A 23,938-nucleotide genomic window follows, 5' to 3' on the forward strand; every position below is an offset into this window, starting at 1 on the left:
CTAGGGTCCTCATCTCATCCATGAATTCGTTATCCTCAATAAGATGTGTAGGCATCGACCATCTACCCTTGCCTATGAAGGGGGTGTTAGCGGTGTTGAGTTTGGTGCTGATGAGCCGGTGGTCTGTTTGTACAGCCGTGGTCTTGATGTCCCATGTATGCGAGGTGCGGACTAGGGATTCCGCCGCATATATGCGGTCAATTCTAGAACACGATACGCTGCCTCGTTGCGGATATGAGTAGTCTTTCTTGTTCGGTTCTGATAGTCTCCACCCATCGTATAGGTCAAAGTACCTGATGAGGTCTCTTAAGGCGTCGACCGCGGGTGCGTAGTCTTCTTTTGCTGGCAGCCTGTCAATGGCTTCCTCGACGAGGTTGAAGTCTCCGGTCATGACGTCAGGTTTGTTGAACCGGTCTTTCTCAGCCATGCTTAGAAGGCGACGCCAAAAGGCTGCATTATCAGTCATTGAGTTAGGGGCATATACATTGAGGATCGTGATCGATCGCTCGGCGTGCCAGTGCATGGTCAGGGTTACCGCCCGGCCAGGAATTATTTCCTTGAAGACGACATTCGAAATGTCGACTATCTCTCGGTTTAGGACTACTGCCACCCTTGGGAGGATGTCGTGGACTCTGAGCCCGAGTTCCAAATCCGGATTCGTCTCCCATAGAGACTCTGTATCGTATTTATGTGTGTTTCATCCAGGTGCGTCTCTTGGAGGCAGAGGACTCCCAGTTTCTCCTCTCGGAGGAGCTGGTTCACGGCATTCCATTTCTGGTCTCTAGGGCCGTTCAGGGAACCTCTACCGTTGAGGTTGAGGCTTCCGATATGTAGACTAGCTTTCGTCTTTTTCCCGGACGGGACAATTCGTCCCGCCCGTACGGGATGCTCTACTATCGGAGCATCCCTTCCAGGGTTGTTTGGTACTCGGCTCTCTGTGTTTCCCTGGGCACTGTTGGTCGGTGTGCACATACCACTGAGAGCAGCCCCGTCGCTGGGTTCCTCTACCCGGTCATTGATTTCAGCGCGGGCGGGGGACACGTTGGCCTCTCTTGGGCAGAGGAGAGTGGTGCCGGTTGTCGTGTAGTCATCCGTCGGAGTATTTAATGTGTAGTTTGTCGCCGTTGGTGTACGCGTCCTAGCTACAACGATCCACTAGGGGCGGGGAGCGCTCCTGGCTCCCTCAGGTGACATGCTGCCTAGGCAGCTCGGCCTCTCGGCCTGGGTAAGTCTAAGAGTACCCGTTGGTAGCAGTAGCATCGCTCAGCAGAGAAGTCCAAGCTTTCCTGTCCCGAGAACGGTCAGTAGATTTGGGCCCGGGTTCTCTGTGTGCGTTTTGGAAGGGTCAGGTAGAGAGGGTACGCGTTGGTCTCACAGGAACGGTACGAGGTTAACCGTGGTAAGCATATATATATTTCGGTGGAGAATACAAGATTTAACGGAGGTACCATTGTAAGGGCAAGAGGCGCGGGTCATCGAGGGGAGCTATATCGTTCATTGTATGCGTACATGATCAGAGAGTCATAGGTATATCGGCAGCGGTGCGTAGACTCGGGGGATGGCTCAGGACGCCGAGCAAACTTGCGCGTTGCTGCTCGTTAGTTGGCGCTACCACCGCGACGACCACGGCCGTTTCCTCGTCCACGGCCGCCTCTGCCACCGCGTCCGCCTCTGCCTCCTCGGCCTTGTTGGTCCTGGTTCTGCGACCGGCGATCGGTTGCTAGGGCTTCACGGACGTCCGCAAGGGAGGGCCCATTCCATCCGGGGGTCGTCGGGACCGTGCATGCATGCGTGGGATGGTCTATAGAATGACAGAATAAGCAGTAGAAGACGCGGGTGACCAACTCGGGAGGGCCAGCATACGGGCTGCCGAACGTGAAGCCGCGTATGCGTTCGCGGAAGCAGAGCCATTCGGTAGCGTCGGCGGTCGGCGATTCCATGTAGAGGAACGCGATCGGTTCTTCCTCGTCGTCGCGCGAGTCCCGGATGGAGATCAACTTGACCCGGACCGAGTCTATGATGCAGCGATGCGCCTCCCTATCGTGAGGTGACGCCATCTTCCGCCCGTACGGATGTCGATGGTTAGGAGTGCGCGAACGTATTGGTAGAGGTCTGGACTCATCATCCCCTTCTGGAAGCTCTCCTTCAGTCCATCTACCGTCGGCGGTACGCACAGCCGTTCAGGGTGCCGGAAGGAGGCTAGGAAGGTGGGTGGGACAGAGTCAGATGAGACGACGCCGAAAGTTCCCTCGGCGGTAGAGACCCATCCCTCGCGTAGCAAGCGGTCCCGTTGTTCAATGGTTAGGTTCCCGACGCGGTAGTACGTTGGGCTGGAGTTGGGCTTCGTAGGCGGCACGGCGGCGATAGGTTGGGTGATGCTAGCAGTCGGTATAGCGAGGGAGATACGTAGGATGTTGTCCGCAGTACAGAGTCTACCGAAGTTCCCTTTGTCGTGCGCTCCGCGCCCCGGGAAGTGGATGAAGACGTGGTGGTCCGTCGCCTTCCGCCATTCGTCTGCTTGCGAGGGCGCCACGTTCCGGTATGCCAGGTCAAAATCCGCGCCCTGGATGCGCGGCCAGCCTTCGGGAGGCGTGCGCGTCATCGTGATTGGTTGTGACGCTCCTGGTGCTGGCGCGAGGGCTGTATGGGTCCTGCGGGAGCAGGGAAGTTCGGGAACGGGCCCGGGGCGTAATGGACGGGGTGCGGGTGGAGTACCGAGGGTGAGCGCGGCCTGCGGGGCCCGAAGCGAGCGTCTTCTTCCTCTCGTGTCTGGGCAGGCGGGGCGGGTGCGGGTGAGAGGGGAATGGGTCGGCTAGACACGGAGCGCGGCGCCCTACTGGCTGCCTCGATTTCCAGCATCTGTCGGCCTAATGCGTAGAGTGTGGGTGAGTTCGCGTCGCCCTGTCGTACAGCTATGTACGCACTCATATCGACGTCTTCAGGTGTGGTGCTACGCGGGCCTGCCCTGCGCCGGGGAGGCTCACTGGACGTCTCGATCCTCGACGGACCCGCTTGCTCAGGTGCCGGCGGGTATGCAAAGGCGCTCGCATTCTCGTATAGATCTGTCCGTGGGATGAGGATTTGGGTAGAGTTACGCATTTGTAGCTACACACCTTCAACGTCGCCCTCGTGGAGGGCCGTGGTACGACTTAGGTATTGGTGCTCGCGACGGGAGTCGTCCGGGTAGATGATGCGTGTCGAGTAGGATCCGTCCGACGCTCGACGAGCGTAAGGAAAGCTCGGCCGGTCGTCGTCACGTCTCGTCGCGCCGGACTCATAGTCAAAACTGATGGGCCGCCCATAGATTTCAGGGTCCCGCATGTCGACGTCGGAGGTGGTGGTCGCCGGTGGGTCGTCGCGGTCGTCGTCGAGGCCCGGGGACGCCTCGTAGCGCGGGAAGCCCATCATTTCCCCGATGTCAACCACGTACCGAGTCTGCTTTTCGGGGTCAGTCGTCAAGGGTGCGTCTTGGGTGCGAGTCGTCGCTCCGGTCCCCGCATAGTCCCCGTCAACGTCCGTGGAGACCCGGCGCCGCTTGCGCATGTCGCTAGTCGAGCGCTGGGGAGGGTCAGGCGTCTGGACGACTGCAGCGGCTGGCACCACCGAGCTTGGCAGCCCCTTCCCTACACTCGCCGGTGCTTTGCCTGCGGCCTTCGCGCTCTTTTTCGATCGTTGCTTTTTGTTCTTTACCTTTGCCACTATCTGTTGCTTGTCAGAGCGGGTGCGTCGTAAGGCCAGAGCGTTCAGTTCGAGGTCTTCCTCCTCTTCGAAGGTACGTCAGTTGAGTCTCAGACGGCATGCGCAAAAAAGGGGGGCGCGGTATGCGTACCTTTTATTGTCACCTCAGTGGTCGTGGCGTCGACGTCTATGACCTCCGGTTGCATCTGGGTAGACTCCGCTGTGGCGGGCCCCTCGCGTTCGGCCGCGTCGCTATGTTTCGTCGGTGCAGCGGCCTTCGCGTTCGCCTTCTTCAGTGCGAGGAGAGCCGGAGGCGTCGCAGGACGGGACGCCATACCTGCGTAGGAGACACCCGTAAGGCTCGGCGGCGAGGCGACTCTGGGGGAGTCCCAGGGGTTGGGGGCGCCAGAGGAGAGGGGCTCGGCGTTGACGCGTCTGTTGGGGGACTTGACGAGGGAGGCGGCGCGCAGACGTTCGATGTAGGGATCAGGTAGGGTTTTACAATCGTCGGTCGCATTAGCAGTCCCATTGTTAGGAGTCAAGGTTGGGGAGACGGGGCGGGAAGGCTGGTGCATGATGGCAGAAAGTCGACAGGAGTTGTCAGATATCTGAGGATTCTGGGATGGCTGTGAGCGTAGCCCCAGGGTCCCTTTTATCCTCATGGCGGGCTCATGGCGCATGCCGTTCTCGCAGTTGTCAGGATGCTGTGATGGTGAGGGAATGCCCATCTAGGGCTCCATTCTCGCGGTTGTCAGACTATTGGTTTGTCGTCTTCTCGTCTCGTAGGAGTTAGGACGGTGCGTCGCTAACCTACCATGGTTCTTTGGTCGGGTCCGTTTGACGTTCGTGTCAGCGCTCTCGTTTACGTTGTTTTCGTTCCTGGCGGGCGCGATGAGTCGTTCCCGTGCGGTAGGCGGGAGGTTGGTGGTGGCGCTCTGTTTCACGGGGGCTCAGTGCCGGCATCGTTTCCGGGTGTCTTGCTTCCCTGAGGGCGTAGGAGGGGAAGGCCACATTAGCTAGGTCTCCGCCCGGTATGTTCATTGTCTGCAGGGAACTGGAGCGATGTCAGTCGACTGGAATACATTCTGTGGGTGTCCCTACCCGCCCGGAGTGTGTTCTACTGATCTTTCCTTCACTCATACAGCGCAGTAAATCTCTGTCACTTGCGTGTCGGTCCATCTCTGTTTGCGGGCCGGGAGTGTTCTTTCGCTTTCAGTCGCGCTTCGTCTAGTCCAGGGTCCGCTCTTTATGGATAGATGTCGTATTTCCGCACCGGTGGAGGCTTGCATGGTGACGCAGCTCGTTGGTGCCTCGGCGACGTTCGCGTCGTGGGTTTTGTACGAGATATATTCGGCTTGCGTGGGATCGCGCGTTCTCTACCTAGGCGGGTGAGGGGATTATGTCCTGTTTCGGTGCGTCCAGTCCAGAGTGGTGCTAGTCGCTCCGCTCGATTTTGACGGGTCTGCGATCTCCGCGGCGTCTGTATTTTGTTCGTTTGATCGTTTGATCGGCTTCTTAGAACGCGCTACTTGCTTGGTTGTGTGGTTTGGGCCGTCGTCTCCGCGGTCTCTTCCGGACAGCTAGTGCGCTTGGCGGTACCTGTCACCGGACTCCATCTATGACGTCGGTTTTTCAGCCTTTCGGGACGTCCGATTTCCTCCTCGTGCATGGGCTTCGCTTGTGCACAGAGAGTGTCCTCTTTCGTGTCGTTAGAGTCGGAACTTGTGTTGCGCTGTCGTGCTGCATGGTGGTGACGGCCTCGTGAGACGCGGTGTCCATCTATCCCGTACCTGGTAGTGTTAACTCTATCAGAGTTTACTTAGTGTGAACGTATGTAACACGGCTGGGCGTGTGAGGATACGGCCGTGTAGTGCCTTATTCGTTGCGTGGTTCCTGTTCGCATTGGGACATCTTCTATCACAGCCTTTGCCTGGGCTCCGCTTTGGCGCTGTCTTTCAGCGTCCTGGCACTATGGCAGCTCGGCTAGTATGGTAGTGACAAGACATACCGGGTGATCCTAATAATTCTTTCACCCAGCATCTTCAGGGTCTTACCGGTCCTTCTTGGACTGAGTGCTTCATCTTATCTGAGTATAGTTATGCTGGGCAGGTTGCTGCTTCCCTCGTCGACGGCAGAGTTTTGCGATGTCGGGATGTTCATAGGCGCCTCATGATGTGTGGCGCATTGTGTGTGTCAGATCGTTCGGGGGAGTACTGTACATTAGTCAACTCTGATCGATTTCTATATTTGGGTCGCCCCGCGTGCGTCTGTCTCTCCGTGTCTACCGCGCTTTATCGGCCGGTAGGGTTCACAATGGCCCGTCATTTCATACACCTCCTTCCGCCGTGTTTCATGGGCGGTCGTCCTCGGAGTCGAACTCATACGGGCTTTCAGCGCTGTCGCATAATACGGGGTCGTGCGCGAGGAGGCGGTGGGGCGGCGGGTTATGCGGTAGAAAGGTATAGAGTTGGGTGTGGATATGACTCTCGTCACGTGTGAGTCTGGACCATGAGGTTGGGACCCGGATCGCGCATGCCGTTGGGCCGCCCGTGAGGAGCCACGTGATCCAATGACGTTGGATGTCCGTCGCGTTCTCGACCCGGCCGACACCGGTCCGTAGGTCTCCGGCGACGAGGATGATGGGCAGTCCTCTTTCGACCTGACAGACCGGGCGCTCTTCCACTACCCACGTTAAGACGGTTCCGTTCCTCTCTGGGGTCCCCTCCACTTGGATAGTAACTGCGATGGACTCGGGCATTGAGAGTTGCAGTGTGGGGAGAGATGGGGGGAACGGCGTGGATGGTGAGAATGGATAAGAAGAAGGTGACCATGCTCTGAATTGGCGTAATTTGGCCACAGGAGTTTCTTGGTGGTGTTGGGCCTCCCGCTTGGATGCTGTCGCCAGCCTTGTTGTGGGCGGCATGGTGTGTCGCGCTTGTTGGGCATACAGGTGAGGTTCAATTTATACAGACGGAAGAACGACGAGCGTTTACATTTTGAAGTCCTGATGCCAGTGACGGCATTTGATACGGTTCAAGCGGCCTAACGTAATTATTTATGGGGAAGCGCTCAGGGTACAGGGAGTGTGGGGGTGTGAAGGAACACATTCATTCTATGCTGGTAGAAAGAGCGGCAGGTATTGGGACGGAATGTCATTTCATCGTCTCGGAGGGATCCATCATTCCATCGAGGCTGACTTTGGGTTGAGGTGGCGTTGTGTTTGGTGGTATTTGCTAAGTGGCGCCCGTCTGGGCAGCGACCCGAGGGTCGCCGAGGAAAGGGGTATCATGGGCGTCTCGGTGGGCGTCTCAATGCGTGGTCAGGCGCCCTTGGACGCTGTGCGCAGCTCAGTGGTCGCTGTCTGCAGCGTAGGGGAGCTGTGGGCTCGAATGGGAGCATGTATAGTCTCTCTGTCGGTGCTCTGGCACTGCCTGGGTAAGTCAGGGCATGGACGTCTCGGTTTAGCTCGACTTTTAGGGATGGATTGGGTTCTGTGACCCCGGATGAAGCAAATCTTCATCCCGGCTGTATCGCTGAACAGCGATGAACAGACCTTATAGCGCATGTTGGTTTCATCCCATAGGGACTACTCACCCCCCGGACCACGAGAAGGTCTGCGCAGGGCTCGTCGACGACGAGGCCCTCCCGGGGGTCAACTACGTAATTGATATGTGGGCATACGATTCGTCAAGGATGATGTATTCACTGATGCTATTGAGCTCAGGTAGTGTCACCAGATACGTCCCGTCGTCGCCTGTCTCACTGGCGGCAACCACATTGTTCCGATGATCCCACTTGCTATCGAACTGCTGAACCACACTGACTCTTCTGTGTACAATTTCGTGCACACGTGGGTAGACAAACTAAGTGCCGCATATCATAATTGATGCCGGACAGTGCCTTCCGTCGAAGTTCAAGCCGTTCCGCATATAAGGATACACCAATTCAAACGACAGCGAGGCTTCTGCCTTACAACTAACCTCTGCTCTCGTTACGCAAGCCCTCTCCCCTCTATTGCGTCCCCTTGAAGACCGCGCAGCGGCCGTTCATTCCTCACCTGTCACGAGGCCAGCTATTTTCCTCTCTTCAAAAAATCTTAGCAGAACCTGCCTGCTCGTGTATAGCACACTCGCTCACGTCACTGTCACATACTGTATCCACATGTCGTTCACCGCGGTGAACTTGAATGAATTGTACGTGCTTATATGAACAATTTCTTTCGACGACAAATCACTGACGAAGGGTGTGCAGTATCGGCACCATGGCGAGTTCATGGGTGTACTACGAAGTTCCGTCCCCGTAAACTAACGTCAGTGATCGCACATCATGTAGTTGTTGAGCGTATGTTTCAACGTCGCTCTCTTGGGAATACTTACGTATCAAACATGTGCGTTGGTCCATCGAGGCACAGGCACAATCTAACCGGACTGACCCCTACCACTGGCAGACACGTATCATTCATATTACCCCGGAGACAGACTCTGGCTGCAATACCTTGGGGAGTGTCTACTACTCTTTGATTGTTCTATTGTTCGAAACGCATTAACTGATCTTCTGGACGGTAATCACAGTTTACGGGACACTTGTCTTTGAGTGGGTACAGTCGAGCTTGCTGATAGCATCGCTGTTCCATGTTTTTGTGTACAACTATGGGGACCTGGGTGCTCTAGGGGATATGTGCAATTACTGGTTCAGTGTGCCCATGATGAGCGCTATCGTAGCATTCGTGGTACAACTCTTTTACGCGTGGCGCATTTATCGCTTCAGCAAGTCGCGTTTGTTACTGCTCGTGATCATCGCGGTACGTCGCACCAAGATTTCATTAATGGCTCAACTCAACACTAAACTGCCGGCAGCTAGCCATTACCCAAATTGGAGGAGGGTTAGCATTTGGCATCGAGGTACGCCGGGGCCACTGCTGAAGCCGGACAGCACAATGAACACCAATTCATCGTTGAAGATACACATACGCGGAGCCTCCATTTCTCAGGTCCCACAGTATAAAGGTCCCATTGCGGTAAGACACTATCCATAATAGCGGAGGTCTGTGTGTCTTACTTGACTCAGACTTGGTTAGCGGGAAATATCCTCGCGGACCTTTTGATTGCTATCGCAATGACAATACTGGTATATTGTCTTTGCCAAATAATCGACCCCGGCCGTGGCCATAATAACGTGGATGGCCCAAATAGATGTTGAACCACAAGACACCATATGACACCGACACCGATAGGATGATGAATAAGGTTATTCGACTGACTGTCGAGACGGGAACTGCGACAGGTCAGCCTGAGTGATGCACTACCGAACCTTACTTCATCTGACTGAGTGGAAACAGCTAGTATGGCCACACTCGATCTCCTGCTTAGCCAGATCTATCCTGTATGTATCACTAGTCGGCTTTTTGTTCGTTCAGTGATCGTATTTTTACATGCTCATTGCTCTGAGGATAAAGCGTATTTTATTTTTCCGTGAGTCCGCGAAGTAATGGTGGCGTATTCGTTCATTGACGTATTTGCAGAGCACTCGTGATGAGCAAATTGTAAGGCGAATGTCACTATGGTCAATTACCCTGCCCAATGACGACTTAACCGTCTTCTCACAGATACGCCAACTCTCTCCTCACGAACCTCCTCAGTCGTGCATTCATTGCGCGCGACGTGCATTGTCTTCACAGATCCAGGGACCAACTACCATCTGTTCATCTGTGATTTATAATCGACGTCGACCAGCGCACTATCATCCAATCCGGCGGAATGGGCTCGAGCTCTCAATCCCTTTGCTACGATTCTCAACCCGTCGTTACGTCTAGCATCACAGGATAACGCCACAGAGCAGATGACCCACGTCGAAGAGCACGGACAAGGGCGGAAAAGGGGATATTGTACTACCAAATGATGTTCGCCTCTCTTTGAAATTCAGTACATAGTAAACCCCACAATTTCAGAATGTCCCAGTAACCTACATAGAGTCACAGTGTAGGTACGATGCCGTTGCTTGGTGAGGCAATGATCCTCCTTAAGGCCTCAATCAGCACTGCGGAAAGGCGACGAAAGGTTGGCTAAGCCAGCCGCGCCCTGAATAAGCACGATCGTGCAGGACGCATGTGTTCTCGTCGATGCCTCTCAGACGAAACGCAGCGGATAGAAACCTTTACAAGCGATTGCGTGCGATAGCTGAGGCAGTGGATCATATGAGCGGAGATGGTCAACTGTAGTACAATGGATAGCGTGTGCAACAAAACCGGAGACCTAACGAACGAACAACCAAAACACAAGCTTACACGCAGCTACGGTGTAACAGGCACATGACCGTCAGGAGTGGGCGGATGTATGAGGTCGAGCTCTTTGAGATCTACTCCTACAAATGACCGGCTCTTCACTCGCCGAGTCTCGAGGTCCCGCTTTGCGAGATAGAGGTGGAGCAGCTTCATGCAATCCTTCGCCTGCCAGATGATTACCGATGGATCAACGCTTGACAGATGCACAGTAGCGAGCCACTTACGACAATGAAGAGGCCGAGACCAATCGAGTTCCTCCACCTGCGAAACGTCAATATTGGAAGCACACAAACACAGATGTTCGGACTTACCAGACAGGGTCGCTTTCGTACCACACTCTCGTACCGCCGCAGACCAGGCTAAGAGCGACATGCAGACTCATGCCGACCTTCTTCAGGAAGCTCATCTCCACGAAGCCTTGGCTCTCCAGCCATGGCCGAGAAGCGGCACCCGCCGATGGCCCGTCAACGGCGGGCGGATGGCGAGGAACGTCCGTAGCGTTGGCGAGAACTTCGAGAGTCTGTACAGCACAGAACCCATATAGCTAGCGATCGTGGGCATCAACAGCGCGCCGCCGATGAAGCGACCCAGAGACGCGTTGGTGATGCGGAGAGTCCGCTCTGCCGCAGCGCCTGGCTCATCAGCCTGGCCGTTTCCTTGTTGGTCTTGACCCGCGGCACCCTGCGCCGGAGCGGGGGCTCCTTGTTGGTCCTGGTCTTGTTGCTGCTGTTGTCGCTGTTGTTGCTGCTGTGCCGGGTCGACCGCCAGGCCTATCCGCGCGCGGAACGGCATGGGGCCGTCGCCGCCGAGGTCCCAGACGACGTTGCGCAAAGGTCCGCGCTGCGCGGGCTGCGTGCCTATAATGGCATGCTTCACCTTCGTGTATTGCTCACGGTATAGCCTCCCAACGAGCGGGAATAGCAATGAGGCCATCATTGGAGAGGGTGGCCACCCGAAGATGGGCCCATAGGGGACATCGTCGATTCGCCCGCCGAAGAAGCTCCAACTTGATGCACCTATTCTGGCTGCAGCGGAGAGAACGGGATGCGATGACGGCCATGAGATGATCAGTGGCAACAGAGGAAATGCCGAAAAGGAGGGAGAGCGAGACAGGATTAGGCTGATAGGTATCATAGGGAGGTTGATGAAGGCGTGCCACGGCCAATTGTCAGGTTCGTCGGTGAGCAAGATGTCATACCTGGGTGGGAGTGGTCAGCCTTTTCCTTGCAACACGAGCATTAATGCATCAGAACGTACATCTCCCTCCCGACCATCGACTGCAATGCATGCGCGCCATATGTGGTACATACGAGGTAGAGCCCTGTACACCGTGACTCGCTTGAGCATATCACCGTGCGAGAGAGAGCTAGGACATACCGAACCCAAAGGACACCACCACCGTCGCAAGCCCTCCAATCATAACCACCTTCCCACCAATCGACATGAGTGCATTCGTATGATCCAGTATTCGCAAGACGCGAGGGTGGGGATTGTCGCTCTCGAGCTCGTAAGAGGCACCGCATTGTGGGCACTTCAAAGCATTGCGCGCTCGCGCCGGGTCTTGCTGCGCTGCTTTATCCACTGGAGCAACACGCTTCATGAGCCACGAGAGTACATGAGCATGGGTGTGTCCACGCTCTGGGAGGGTCTTCAGGGCCTGGTCAATGTCGAGGATAGTCAGCGCAGGGACAAGCGATGTATGAACATGCCGCTCACTATCGTAGCGCTCCTCCTCACGGCAGATGAAGCATAGTTTGACCTGCTCAGCCTATCGTCAATACTCCTGGACTTCCAGTTCACTCCGGTACATACCCGTAGGTCGTCGACGCTCGGCACTCGGGTCTCAGGCTGCACGGTCGGAGTGGCTTGCATGGTGGTACGCGACTCGTGCCTGCAGGCGCCACTTACGCGACTCGGACACGCGTCCCCTATAAGCGGGCGCTCTAGGACGCAAAGTCAAACTCCTGACGCTCTCAACCCTTCTCAACTTGGGCTCAGCCCACTCTCTGGCACCGAAATGCAGCTGAGCGACGATACTGGCGACTAATAACAGTGTGCATTTCTGGATACAACGATGAACAGTGGTGTGGTAACTTGTTATTTAGGTGAACATAATCATGATTTTGTGGTGACTGTCCGTTACATACACCGTGTATGTACAGAAGACATTCAGAAAAAAAACAGAAACATCAAGGATATGCCCCACGAGCGGGCAGTGGCCTTTTAACATCGAGGAAGAAAAACAGTTCACTGATCATACGGAGGTGTCTGAGCCTTGTCATCAGCCTTCAGCGGTTCGTCGACCGGAGGAGGCGTCCGCGCCCTGTCATCTCTTCTTTTGTCTGGAGTCAGGCTCCGACGACGTTCTGGCGACCGGCTGCGTCTCCTCCTGTCCCTATCATCGAAATCCCTGTCCTTGTCACGGAGGTCCCTGTCCCTGTCGCGTTCCCCCCGGTCACGGTCACGGTCTCTTTCCCTGTCATCGCGACGGCGGGGACTACGAGAACGTTCACGATCGCGGCGGGCGGGAGGGGACCGCCTGTCGTAGCGCCAAACGGAAGACGGAGGATTCTTCGCCCACTGAAAAGAGGAATGGCCATCAGGCGGAGAGCCCTCGACAAACGACAGTCAAATTAGACTCACTTGGATGCTCAGGCGCGCCCCTTCGAAACTCCTTCCGTGCCTGCATTTCCACCGTGAGCAGTATGTCCAGTGTAGAGATTGACGGACCTACATGTCATAATAGGCATCTTCGGCATCACGCTGGCTTCTGAATTCGACGAAGGCGTAACTGCAGGATGATTCGAAGGGCATGTTGAGCGACGACGAATTCGAGCGAAATGACGCGGGACATCGAGCGACCGTATGGATTGCGCTTCGTGTGAGACGAGGCTCCGCGGTCCAGAGTATTCGTTCGCGGGTTCGGTACGACGGGCGGGAGCGGCGGGCAGAGCAGGGCCAGCTCTCGCACGGGACGGCGCACGCAATGCGGACAAACGGAGTTCGGGCCACTCGACTAGAGTAAAAGGGGGTGAAGCTTCTAGGAGAGTACTCACGGATTCGAGTTGGCACGCGGGTTCCGCGGTGCGGGGACGTCGCATCGAATGAGTGGCCCATAGCTGGTGACCGCGTCATGCATTAGAACCGACCACAGTACACACAACATGACACTCACCGCTCAAACTCAAAGGCGAGGTCGCGCGCACGCGTAGCGGGATGAAAACCACTCACGAACAAAATACGAGGCATGTTTGTTTCACCAACCCACCACGTCGACACCACCGTTGAGATCAAAGGCGAGCAAGGCGGGAAGTGGCTGTCCTGCCCGAGCGCTCGGCGGAGTTGAGTCTGAGTTCGCGCTCACGTGGCCAGGTGGCGGCAGCAAAGTCGTCTCCCAAGCCTCGTAAGTACCGGCGAGCTCGTCGTCGCACAACGTCTCCCGTCCCCGTCGTGCACATCCACGCGGCGCATGTTGTTTGTCCAGTATGTCTCAGTCGGAATACCTGTCTTTTTATGCGCCTCACACCCGAGTACAGATGAATGTGGCTGCAGGTACTCCGTCGCAAACCGACGAAGCCTCTGACACGTCTCGTCTCGACCACAGCCCTCCTCCGTCGCCTCCGCAACCAAGCACCCATGCGCTGCTCGTCCGAAAAGTCTACCGTATCTCCAGGTACTACGGCAGGAAGAGCAATGATCCGATTTCAAGCTGCTCAACAGCATCGTGCGGAACCCGAAGGCCATGGTGCCCTCACCTATGCTGTCTCGTTCCGGCATAGACGTCCACGAGTTCATGCTGTGGAAGCCCGCAATCCTCGCGCGGGACTGGGATGCCTTCAGCCGTCATCTTGCCAAGAGAGGTATCACCATCCCCGAAGTCGACGTCCTGCGAAGGCAAGACACGAGCGGGCGTCCGCAGCCTCCGACTTGGGTTGTCCTATATGCCCTGTGCTACAAGGTCGAACGCCAGTCAGACGCGTGGAAAGCACTTGTGCTAGCCTTCTTCCACCTCCCCGTCGTACCTGTCCACCTTCGACCAGCTGTTCTGATCTTGATGTCCTGCTGGCTCGCCGAGCACGACCTGCTAGTTCCCCTCCAGCGTCTCGTGGACTCATTCCTCGAGAGGGAGTACGAGACGGAGCTCCAGGACTTCCACTTCCAACTCTTGTTACAGCTCATCGCATATGCTTCGCTATCGAGCCAAGTCTTCCCGATCGTTCGACATGTCATTCAGAGTTCGGACGGTCATCAGCTGAACCAGAGCACCTACGACGCCCTCCTTGGCAGTCCTTCTGCCCTGCCTACGACAGGTCTTATTGTGTCGCGGAAGATGAAGGCTCAAGGCTTCTCTCCCACTATGCAGCACCTAGCACGGCTAATGCTACTGTATACGACGGCGGGCTGGGAGCGAAGGGCGCGGACAATATTACGCCTCGTGCGCTTGCGTACGGCGGAGATGAACGGAGAGAAGATCTCTCCGGATGGCCTGCTCCGCCTTGGTCCTAATGTGCCACTCTTAGTGAGTGTAGAAAGCCGGTTCCTCTCATCTCTCGAGTCTTTAGAGGCGCTTCATGCGTATCTGCGAGATGCCATTGATACCGACAGCGATGCGATGCCGCCAGAGTCTGACATTGCCGAGGGCGAACCCGACCCTAACGTCTACCATGTTGGTACCACTGCTGATGGCAATCTACCTACGACCTCCGGAGCGCACAAGCAAGACCTGCGTGGCAAACCGCTCGGCGACATTACTCCGCTGTTGAAGACAGCAAGCGTATGGAAGAGTACTGTCATGGTTGCTAGCAGAGATCTCACCACGTCGTCCGAGTATCTACGACAGGTGTACGACCGCGCTGTCCATGTACAACCTCAACTACGTCTAGACGAACACTTGCATGTCATCGCGATCCTCGGATTTCTCCGGCGTCGCGACCATACGAATGCACTGGAGGTCTGGGACAAGATGCGTCAATACCAACCGCGGATGACGAAGCTGACACTCACTGTCGGGGCGCAGGCGCTCACGCTCGCTGGCCAACCTATGCGAGCCTTGGACTTGCTCTTCGACGCAACGGAGCTCCAGGCTAGCTCGGAAGAGCGCGAGGGGACCCCGTTGTCATTGATCGACACGCAGACGGTCAACATCTTCATGGTGTCGCTGCGGCGCATAGGCTTCACGGATGCCATATTCGTGTTGTGGGATAACATGGACACGATGTTCGATGTCCGGCCGGACCTCTACACCGTCGTCATCCTGCTGAAGACTGCGCGTCTGGCGAGCAAGTGCAACCCTTCGTTCCGCGTGCCCTGGCGGAGCTCGGCTTGGGCCGCTTTGTCCACCGAGAAAAGAAGGACGACACCGACTCCGATGAGCTGGCACGCAACTCCTGTTTCTCTCAGCTGGAGACGACCATGAATGCTGAAGCGACAAGGGGTTCGTCAGGGCTGTGGAACGGTGAGCGCGCCGGTGCAGTGGCCTTGCATCTCGCGCAGGACATCATATTCAGCAACTGGCCGGCGCTGAAGGAGGTACAAAGCCCCGCCGAGGCTCTCCGGCCCACTGGAGACTTCCAAGGGTCCTTCCCGATGACGAGCCTTCTGCGTACTGTGCTACATCGCACAGCGCCGCCCACCGCCCCTTCCCCGGAAGCTCAGTCTGCCTCCGCAGCGCGCGTTGCCCTCCCCTACCCGCAGATCCTCCTAAATGACGTCGCCTTCCGCACCTACATCGACCTCCTCGCCTCCGAGTCGCAGATCCCGCAGATCCCGCTCGCCCTCGCGTGGATGCGCGCGCTCGACATCAAGCCCTCGAAGAACACTCTCGCAACCGCGCTCCTGTACTGGGCGGAGGTCGGGATGGACGCACCGCTGTTTGAGCACTTCCGCGACGGGTCGAGCCAGTATGCGCGGCTGAAGCGGTGGATGGGCGAGTGGGTGGGCGAGCGGCTGATGCCGACGGACAAGCACATCGCTATGCATATGCGGCGTTTGAAGTACTTCAAGGAGCATAGGCGTCGGCCACGGCTGGATCCGCAGAGCTGAAACTTGGATTTGTTTGGCTACATGCTGTAGGTGAATGCTTGTACTACCTGGCCGAGCATGTTGGTCATGGCTTGTATGGGAATCAATGCTATTGTTGTGATAGGTGTTCTTTGGACATGCTAATATCGTATCGCTTCCACGTCTGAGCCGTGCATGACACGGGTATCTTGGGCTTGCATATACACACAGGGCACGGGCAAGTGCGATATCATAGGAGGGCACATAATGAATTCGGAGGCGAGCAGTGTAAGGACAGTATAGAGCTTGTCTAAGAGACCATGTAAAGACAGTGGGGAGTTGGGCAGCGAAAATGAACCCAGTAACGACAGTAAGGACTCGGAGTTGGACAGTGAAATAGAACCCGGTAAAGACAGTGGGGAGTTGGACGACGAGACAGAGCCCAGTAAAGACAGTGAGGGACTTTCCCAAGGAGACCAGAAGACGAGACCGTGTATCAAGCGAAGCGTGAACCGCGTAAGGACCGATGAGAGTTGGATGGCATGAGATGCATGCCGGGACAGTCTAGAGTCGAATTGTGTAAGGACAGGTGCGAGTTGGTCGAAGGCGAAACCGAGTAAGGACTGCACGTAGTTGGGAGGCCTGAGACATTCGAACCGAGCTGGGTAAGGACAGACGCAAGTTGGCTGAGGCTTGAGACCGAGTAAAGACAGGCTGGAGTTCGCCAGAGGAGACCGCGTAGCGACAGACAGGAGTTGGACCAGACGCAATCAGGGAGATCGAGGAGTCGCCGAGATACAAGTACATCGAAGGCCGGTCGCGGAGTATATTCCCCAGTCAGGAGGATCGTCCTCGCTCGCACTTGAGGAGCACCGCTGGCTGACGGACCGAAGGTCAGGACGACGGGCTGGCGGACGACGAGAAGATCGCAGACAGGAGTTTTGATGCGACCGCCTTCTAAGAAGGCAGGGACAGGACCAGGAAGAGAGAGACAGAGACGACGCTGATGATAGACCGCAGCAGAGACGAGTCCCCAGTTCGGAGGATCAGCCTCGCTCGCACTTGGGAGATATCCGGAGTCTGGTCGACAGTTCGAGGACCGGGAGGGACACTGGCGGACGACGAGGGGATCGCGAAGAGGAGTTTTGGGGCTGCAGTCTTCCCGCGAGGATGCCGAAGAGAGATCAAGACAAGAGATAGAGTACAGTGACAGTGTCGACGGAGGGCCGTGAGGGTATGTTCCCCAATCCGGAGGGTTGGCCTCGCTCGCGCTTGAAGAGTCCCGGCCTGAGGTCCTGGGAGTGACAGACCAACCAGGGGGAGCAGGCGAACGACGAGGGGACCACAGAGAGGAGTTTTGAGACTACCGGCTTCCAGGAATACAGAAAGAAAGAGAGACGAAGAGACTGAGAGACTGGTGGACACGACGCTGATGAAGAACCGCATGAGGTATAATCCCCAGACTGGAGGGTCGTCCTCGCTCGCGCTTGGGTGGTACTGAGTACTGGCTGACAACTCCAAGACCAGGACAAGAACCGGCGAACGACGAGGAGATCGCAGTAAGGAGTTTTGATGTGGACTTCCCGCGGGAAGAAAGAAACCGAGGCGAAAAGAGAAGAGACCAGAGACAGAGACAACGCTGATGAAGAACTGCACGAGAGGAGTCCCCAGTCCGGAGGGTCGCCCTCGCTCGCACTTGAGGAGCATCCGAGTCCTGGCTGACAGATCAAGGACCAGGAAGGGATGCCGGCGGACGACGAGGAGATCGCGGAAAGGAGTTTTGGTGATGCAGTCTTCCCGCGAGAATGACAGAGAAGAATCGAGACGAGAGGCGGAGCACAGACGGTGTCGATGGCCGTGGGGGTATCGCCCCCAATCCGGAGGGCCGCCCTTGCTCGCGTTTGAAGAGCCTTGCATCCTGGAGGGAGATCGGCAACCAAGAGGGGGCTGACGAACGACAAGGGGACCGCAGAGAGGAGTTTTGAGCCGGCCATCGACTAGAAGTACAGGAAGGAAGACCGAAACGCTGGAAGAGACAGTAACAGCGCTGATGAAGAACCGCCCGAGGTAGTCCCCAGACCGGAGGGTCGTCCTCGCGCGCGCTTGAGCAGTACCGGGTGCTGGCTGGCAGATCGAGGACCAGGACGGGGACCGGCGAACGACGAGGAGATCGCGGAAAGGAATTTTGTGGCGGCCTCCCCGCGAGAAGGAGAAACCGGGACAAGAGAGAAGAGACGAGAGACGAGACGATGCCAGACGGGAATAAATTATGAATAAGTTAAGAGAGCTGACCAGTAATCCGTGCCTCGAGCGCGCTTTGGAGCCATCCTGGATCGCGGACCACGCGTATGAACTTGGTCCAGGGGCTGGCGAACGACGAGACCGGAAAACGGCGTTTTGGTGTGGGGTGGTCATCCTTGCTCGCACATTGAGAGCCACATCGGTCGACGTACACGAAACCGACGCGGCTGGCGGACGACAAGGAGAGCCCACGGGGCAGCGAGAACGTGCGCAAGGAATAAGACCTAGCCGCGACTGGGGGTGTCGCTCCGTCGAGCCGTACTATCTTGCTGTATGTCGGCGCATACGCTAGAGTAGAGAACCCGCTCTCTGAGAGTGTGCTGCAGTCACGACTAAGCAGGAGATACTCACCGCCACTGACATGAAGGTCGTCGCTGTGAGTGGAACAGACCTCGCTTCCGTGTGGTCCGACGGGAGATGGTGGTGGAAGGAGGTGAGGAATGTAGCGGGAGAAAGGTCCGCTTTTATGCTCGTGCGGGGAGGCGGACACGGCTGACGATGCGCAGGACGGTGAGTAGAGGCTGACCGGGCAGTGACCTTGGGCTGACTGTGGGCTGGCTGCAACTGACGCGGTCACGCCGACCCAGACCGACCGCGATGCGTCTGTGGCTGACGGTGCTGGCATGTCCGCAATCCCAGACTGGGGCGAAGCCAGCCGAATGAAACTGCACGGACATTCGCTTCTGCGTAGGCAGGCAACTGAATGAAATGATCATTAGTAAGTCGCAGAGAACACAGCACGCACCTGATATGTGGCACCGACGAGATGAGAATTGCGGCGAAAACTAGTGAAAGCAGAATGGCATAATGTACACAGGACGGTTTAGAGCTACATTAGGTCAGTCGAGACAAAGATCGGCGTAAGTATACAGTGTTCAGCTCCAGAGAATCCAAAGATGCGAGCACCAAGAAAGTCCAATCACCACCCATCCGCGTATGCGGGCCGTCCAAGATCCAAGCTCGGACGGAACCCCAGCAAGCAATTAACAGAATCTAGCTTAGTAGTGAGCGTGGTCCCGTCGACACGTAGTTCGTTGTATGTCGTATGTTGCGTGCCTGCGATGGATGTATGTTCGTGCCGCGCAGTCTCAGACTGCGCGCGGGGTGCCTTCCGCGCTTGCGTAGCTGACACCAGAGCTGCGCCGACCGTCTTCATCCGCCTCGGGCTCGGGCTCAGGAGCGGCGTACCTGACAGTACGCGAGACGTACGTCGGGGCGGGGCTCAGTGTGGCGGTTGCCCGGGGGACATACTGGGGCAAGGTCGCTTCGGGCGTGGTCACAGTGTGCCCTGCAAGGCCATCAGCCAACGAATATACTGCAGACTGAACGACTCACCTCGAGCGAGAGCAGCCTTCTCTCCCTGCCTCCCAAAGCCCATCCCGCTCCTCTGGCTCAAGAGTGTGCCACTCCGGGCAGCGTCAGCACCCTTCTCGTCCCACGGCGCTACGGGGTTCGTCGAGCCGGTGCTGGTGGAGGTAAGGAATGGCCTCGGGCCCGAGCGTAGGGACGTGCGCGGGAGGACCTCGTCCGTCTCTTTCCAAGCCTTGATCGCGCGCCGGGGCTTCGCCTTCTCGCGGAAGATGAGGCCGAGCAGAATGTTCAGGCAGCCGATGGAGAAGAGGAAGAACGCAGAAACGAGCGAGAACTCGTCGACGTGGTGCGAGAGGACGGCAGCGCCTAGCCTGTGCCACAGACGGAAGTCAGCGTGTGGCGGACGAGAGCGGGGAAAGAGATAACGCACAGGCACTGGATGACACCAAGGGCGCCGAGCCCAAAGTCGTCGCCCAGTATCGGGAAGAAACGGCTGAAGAAAGTAGCAGGCCAGCCAACCTCGGACATGACGAGAACGATGACTTGGAAGATGATCAGCAGGCGGTTGAGGACGGCCCAGAAAGCCCCTGCGGGCTGGTTCGGCACCGTGCTACCTCTGCACTGGAATGAGACGTGGGCAATGTGTCAAGAGCGGAGGCACGTACGGGACATAATCCATGTCAGAGCAATCCACCGTCTCTGTTGAGTTTCCAGATGACACGAGGATGTCCTGGTGGCTTCCTTCAGCGATGAAAGCGTTGACGGCTTTGATGTCTTGCACGAGAGTAACGATGCTACTAGCGAAAAGCAGGAGCAGCGCGATGATGCTCAACACGCGGACGGCATTCAAGCCGATGAAGATGTCTGTCGCACGTATCATCAGTCTACACGGTTCAACCTCATAGACAGATGGGAAAACGCACAACCACGAGTCTTGGAGGGCGCCATGAGTGTAGTCGTGGATGTGGGTCAAGCAAGGAATGGTTTGGTGTACGAGGGACGGGAAAGACGAGCAGAAAGGCGTAGGTGGCGTCTGGTGTGTGCCCGCACGAGTTGAGGAAGCGGCGTGAAGCTGGCTAGGCTGGCGAGAGACCGTGAAGCTCTTCAGCTATTAGCACGAGGCGCGGCCCGTGAACCTGAAATGAAAGGCGGTAGGTAGTGGAATGCAATGGAGAAAGTCGGGGAGAAAGGGCAGGCGCATTATGTACCGTCTTCGGCTGTGTGGGCGCCAGCAAAATGGTATTGTGCTCGGTCGGGAGGGACGATGCGTGTGGTGGCATTGTTGTAGACGGACGTGCAGGACAAAAGCTACTGCTTTGGAGAACAATGGGCTCTCGCGCCTCGGCGTTTGCCGGCCGCATTTTCCCTCCCAACGCCTGCGTGGTCTTGTACGCAATGCACAGCTCAGCAAACTTCCGCGAGCCTGTTGTACACACTTGCATATCAAGTCGAGAAGTATGTACAGTATGACTCGAAGAAACAGCACTGGCAGGCTACACCTGAGGGTACGCTGTGTGACCACAATCACGTGCCATGTGACAGACGTGGTTAGCGCTCGAGAACGTTCATTGTACATACTGTTTGGGAGGGCACCGACTGCTCCTGTTTTCCTGAGTAAGCTCGGCGGCGTAAGTAATTGAAGCCTTCGTAATCGTATGTAGTACTATCCCAAGAAAGCCGCCAGAGCATCATCTGCTAGTACGGTACCTGCCTGGTACCTGCCTCACTGTAGCAAGACTCTCAAGATGAGGGGAAGCCCTGATCCCATTCACCGCATCCCGGTAAACCAAGGGCTACCACCGCAAAGCAGGATCTGCGTCCAGTGGGCTGCAAGCCCTGCAAGGGAACGCCTTCCGACCCGCTCACCCGCGGGGTCGTCCGACCAACCCAAGCGAGACCAATATGCGGCTCTGCACGACTACTTCGTCCGCTAGGATGTTCCTGGAGCCTTGCCGGTGCGTGCTTCTAATGCCCGGTCCCATCTCAGCCACGGCTCCTGCCCCGGGACGAACCTCGCGCGTGTCGTTCGATACAGCCATTTCTCGACGAACGACTGTATGAAGAACGTCGTGATGTATACGAGGTTTTGGAGCCAGCGCAACGGTGCGGCTGAGGGTGGGTCGAGAGGGTGGGTCGGAGGTGCCGGGACATCGGCGAGCAACTCCTTCGGTAGCATGTACGAGCGTATACGCTGCACGATCGAAGGACCGTTGGCCATGTCCTTCGCGAGTGAGAGGCCCCGAGTCGCGCCAGAGCGGAAGACCGCATAGAACAGGGTCTCCGAAGAAGGGATGAAGATCCGTTCGGTGTGATAGCCTAAAAGTAGAGCATGCTCGATGGACGGTGCGACGAACAGGGTACTGAAGAACAGTGGAGAGAGGTACCAGATGGTCAGGTTCTCCTCCTTCGGGATGGCAGGAAGGGTGGTTTTTGGCGCGAAGACTATATCTGGCTCGTCGGGATTGCCGGTTACAAGGGTTATGAAGATGCCAATATCCTCCGCTCGGCGCTGAAGGAAGTCTTCCAGACGGGAACGAGTGTACTGCTCGAACCAAGTTGCACTTTGCCACCCGATACCACGACTAGATTTCAGAGGAGTAGCAGCTCCTTCTGCTGCTACGGGCTCGTGCCCACCCCACGCTTCCCCGATCGGCTTCGGATCAGGCCTGCCATACACATCGAGCCGCTTGACGTAGTGCAAAGTCCAAGCCTCGTAGAGTATGCGCAGGAGGGACGACAGAAGGGCGAAAGGCTGGCGAGCAAGATAATGTAAGAGGTTTGGAGCGGTAAGCGGTTTTGACTCGGTGGCACGTAGAGTTGCAGTCATCTTTGGCGAGTCTGACGGTTGCGACGGACTCGACACATAGATGCTAACGTAGGGCAAAGGATATGGGGCGTTGCGAATATCCTCACCACTGATGTCCGGAGGAGGGTGAGACGGTTCGGATAGCGTTATGATATAATCTCCTAGTCGATCGTTGAACGGAGAGACATGGAAGTCCCTCGAGATATTCCAGCGAAGACGGGGCCTACTCAGGTATGTGGACCGCGTGTAGATTATTGCATGAAAACTCACTCTTCGGCGGAAGACACAAGCTTCTCACCCTTCTTCGTGTCTAAGATATACGCATGTCTCTCTCCAAAGGTGTTGTGGACCTGTTTGGTGACGTTTCACCATAGACTTTAGCATTGGCTTTCGATGGATGGGCAGCCTTACCTCCAGCACGATCGAGAAGAGATGTGCTTCCGTGTCATAACAGTAGTAGAGAGTCAACGGGTTGATCCCCTCATAGCCAATGAAGCTCGGCATAGTTAACATCCATGCATTTCCGATGCCACATTGGCTATATCCCTCACTATCGAGGAGCTCCGATAGCTTCTCTCGAATATGACGAGTTTTCGATAGGGAGTTGTGTAGGTAGGCAGAGGAGCGAAGGCCGATAAGTCGGCCAAATATGCCGCCATACCCGAACACCCAACCGCGACCGAGGTCGAGCGAATGAGACTCCAGGTCATTCAGGGAGACAAACAGCCAGAGAGTCCGGTACGCGAAGCTGTGTGAAGACACCTTGGGGAACAGCCGGCGATGTGTGACCATACACTCCAGCACATAGCCAGCAGATGCTCCTGAAGAACCGGCATCGGTATACGCAGGGAGACGAAGCCAGCCAGCAGCGAGCCCGACATACGCCGCGGCGGCCGCGAGACCAACGATGACCACAGTGGTTGCCATAAAGGGAGACGCACGATTTAAGCGCTCGGACTCGGAGGCAATGTGACGGAGTGACGTCTGTGACGTCCCCGCGTTCTCCCAGCCACATCCGTCACGCTCGTTCGCCCATGCCAGACGTCCAGGATTTCTCGGTCGAGGAGAGCCGCGCAAAGCGTGTCGAGCGACTGCAGTCGAAATATCGGAACAGAGGAGGGTGAGTTCGTCGTGCTCGATGTGTTTGACGCGCGTTGACGCGTTATACCTCCGAGTCAGGGTGTTCAAACCTGCCACACATAATGCGCTGCTCGACGTCCTGCTATCGCGTGGAGTCGATGGCGAATCGCCCTCGAAGCGGAGGAAGAGTCGGAAGTCGTTCGCGCCCCCACCAAAGAACTCGGAAGCCCCGAAGATTGAGAGGCGGAAGTCCCTAGCAGCCAGTGCGGCTCAGGAGAAGGTGGATAAGGAGCCTGCGCCCCCGGCTGCTGCGAAGGGCAAGGCTAAGGCAGCATCAAGCCGTCGCAAAAGCCAGGCACCAACGAAGAGGAAGAGCATAGCTGGGAAGGCGAAAGTGCAGAATGCTATAGACTCAGAGGTCGAGGACGCGGAGCCTGTTGCAGGTATGGCACACTCACTGATTGTATGCGGGTTCATATGAC

The 23,938-nt window shown here is 56.7% G+C and overlaps 8 protein-coding genes across 8 annotated transcripts; 2 read left to right on the forward strand and 6 right to left on the reverse strand.

The window, feature by feature from the left end:
- Positions 1–1,513: 1,513 nt before the first annotated feature.
- Positions 1,514–4,253, reverse strand: B0H18DRAFT_1121534 (uncharacterized protein; the record flags this gene model as incomplete). Its single annotated transcript, XM_048034347.1, has 7 exons — positions 1,514–1,684; positions 1,737–2,014; positions 2,071–2,580; positions 2,619–2,867; positions 2,925–3,062; positions 3,114–3,764; positions 3,830–4,253. The coding sequence occupies 7 exons, from the start codon at positions 4,251–4,253 to the stop codon at positions 1,514–1,516; spliced, it is 2,421 nt and encodes an 806-aa protein (XP_047890635.1).
- Positions 4,254–6,028: 1,775 nt separating this feature from the next.
- B0H18DRAFT_1121535 (uncharacterized protein) lies at positions 6,029–6,601 on the reverse strand (the record flags this gene model as incomplete). Its single annotated transcript, XM_048034348.1, has 1 exon — positions 6,029–6,601. One exon carries the CDS (start codon positions 6,599–6,601, stop codon positions 6,029–6,031), a length of 573 nt encoding a protein of 190 aa, XP_047890636.1.
- A 1,464-nt stretch (positions 6,602–8,065) lies between these two features.
- B0H18DRAFT_570281 (uncharacterized protein) lies at positions 8,066–9,774 on the forward strand. Its single transcript, XM_048038636.1, has 9 exons — positions 8,066–8,069; positions 8,126–8,479; positions 8,535–8,560; positions 8,611–8,695; positions 8,746–8,805; positions 8,871–8,961; positions 9,017–9,149; positions 9,200–9,220; positions 9,284–9,774. Exons 2-9 carry the CDS (start codon positions 8,354–8,356, stop codon positions 9,387–9,389), a joined length of 648 nt encoding a protein of 215 aa, XP_047890637.1. The 5' UTR covers positions 8,066–8,069; positions 8,126–8,353; the 3' UTR covers positions 9,390–9,774.
- A 193-nt stretch (positions 9,775–9,967) lies between these two features.
- Positions 9,968–11,830, reverse strand: B0H18DRAFT_1086208 (uncharacterized protein; the record flags this gene model as incomplete). The annotated part of the gene is made up of 10 exons (XM_048032007.1): positions 9,968–10,123; positions 10,183–10,219; positions 10,270–10,364; positions 10,409–10,815; positions 10,852–11,156; positions 11,216–11,279; positions 11,336–11,539; positions 11,574–11,615; positions 11,675–11,717; positions 11,771–11,830. 10 exons carry the CDS (start codon positions 11,828–11,830, stop codon positions 9,968–9,970), a joined length of 1,413 nt encoding a protein of 470 aa, XP_047890638.1.
- A 165-nt stretch (positions 11,831–11,995) lies between these two features.
- On the reverse strand, positions 11,996–13,263 carry B0H18DRAFT_1021972 (uncharacterized protein; the record flags this gene model as incomplete). Its single annotated transcript, XM_048029560.1, has 5 exons — positions 13,134–13,263; positions 13,015–13,077; positions 12,693–12,749; positions 12,602–12,641; positions 11,996–12,538 (listed from the first exon to the last, which is right to left on the reverse strand). Coding segments are annotated over exons 1-5 (560 nt in total), but the record flags the coding sequence as incomplete, so codon positions are not given.
- Positions 13,264–13,365: 102 nt separating this feature from the next.
- On the forward strand, positions 13,366–16,215 carry B0H18DRAFT_1021975 (uncharacterized protein; the record flags this gene model as incomplete). The annotated part of the gene is made up of 11 exons (XM_048029561.1): positions 13,366–13,441; positions 13,564–13,631; positions 13,679–13,739; positions 13,764–14,183; positions 14,211–14,344; positions 14,372–14,393; positions 14,415–14,457; positions 14,479–14,483; positions 14,514–14,533; positions 14,564–15,260; positions 15,308–16,215. Coding segments are annotated over 10 exons (2,163 nt in total), but the record flags the coding sequence as incomplete, so codon positions are not given.
- Positions 16,216–19,011: 2,796 nt separating this feature from the next.
- On the reverse strand, positions 19,012–20,869 carry B0H18DRAFT_911174 (uncharacterized protein). Its single transcript, XM_048041551.1, has 5 exons — positions 20,494–20,869; positions 20,236–20,434; positions 20,001–20,186; positions 19,595–19,941; positions 19,012–19,547 (listed from the first exon to the last, which is right to left on the reverse strand). The coding sequence occupies exons 1-5, from the start codon at positions 20,516–20,518 to the stop codon at positions 19,348–19,350; spliced, it is 957 nt and encodes a 318-aa protein (XP_047890641.1). The 5' UTR covers positions 20,519–20,869; the 3' UTR covers positions 19,012–19,347.
- Positions 20,870–21,500: 631 nt separating this feature from the next.
- B0H18DRAFT_880398 (uncharacterized protein) lies at positions 21,501–23,303 on the reverse strand (the record flags this gene model as incomplete). Its single annotated transcript, XM_048040764.1, has 3 exons — positions 21,501–22,599; positions 22,647–22,726; positions 22,788–23,303. The coding sequence occupies 3 exons, from the start codon at positions 23,301–23,303 to the stop codon at positions 21,501–21,503; spliced, it is 1,695 nt and encodes a 564-aa protein (XP_047890642.1).
- Positions 23,304–23,938: the final 635 nt, after the last annotated feature.

The sequence above is a fragment of the Fomitopsis serialis genome, assembly GCF_022376445.1.
Source record: "Fomitopsis serialis strain Sig1Antser10 chromosome Unknown B0H18scaffold_62, whole genome shotgun sequence".
Taxonomy (NCBI): Eukaryota; Fungi; Basidiomycota; class Agaricomycetes; order Polyporales; family Fomitopsidaceae; genus Fomitopsis; species Fomitopsis serialis.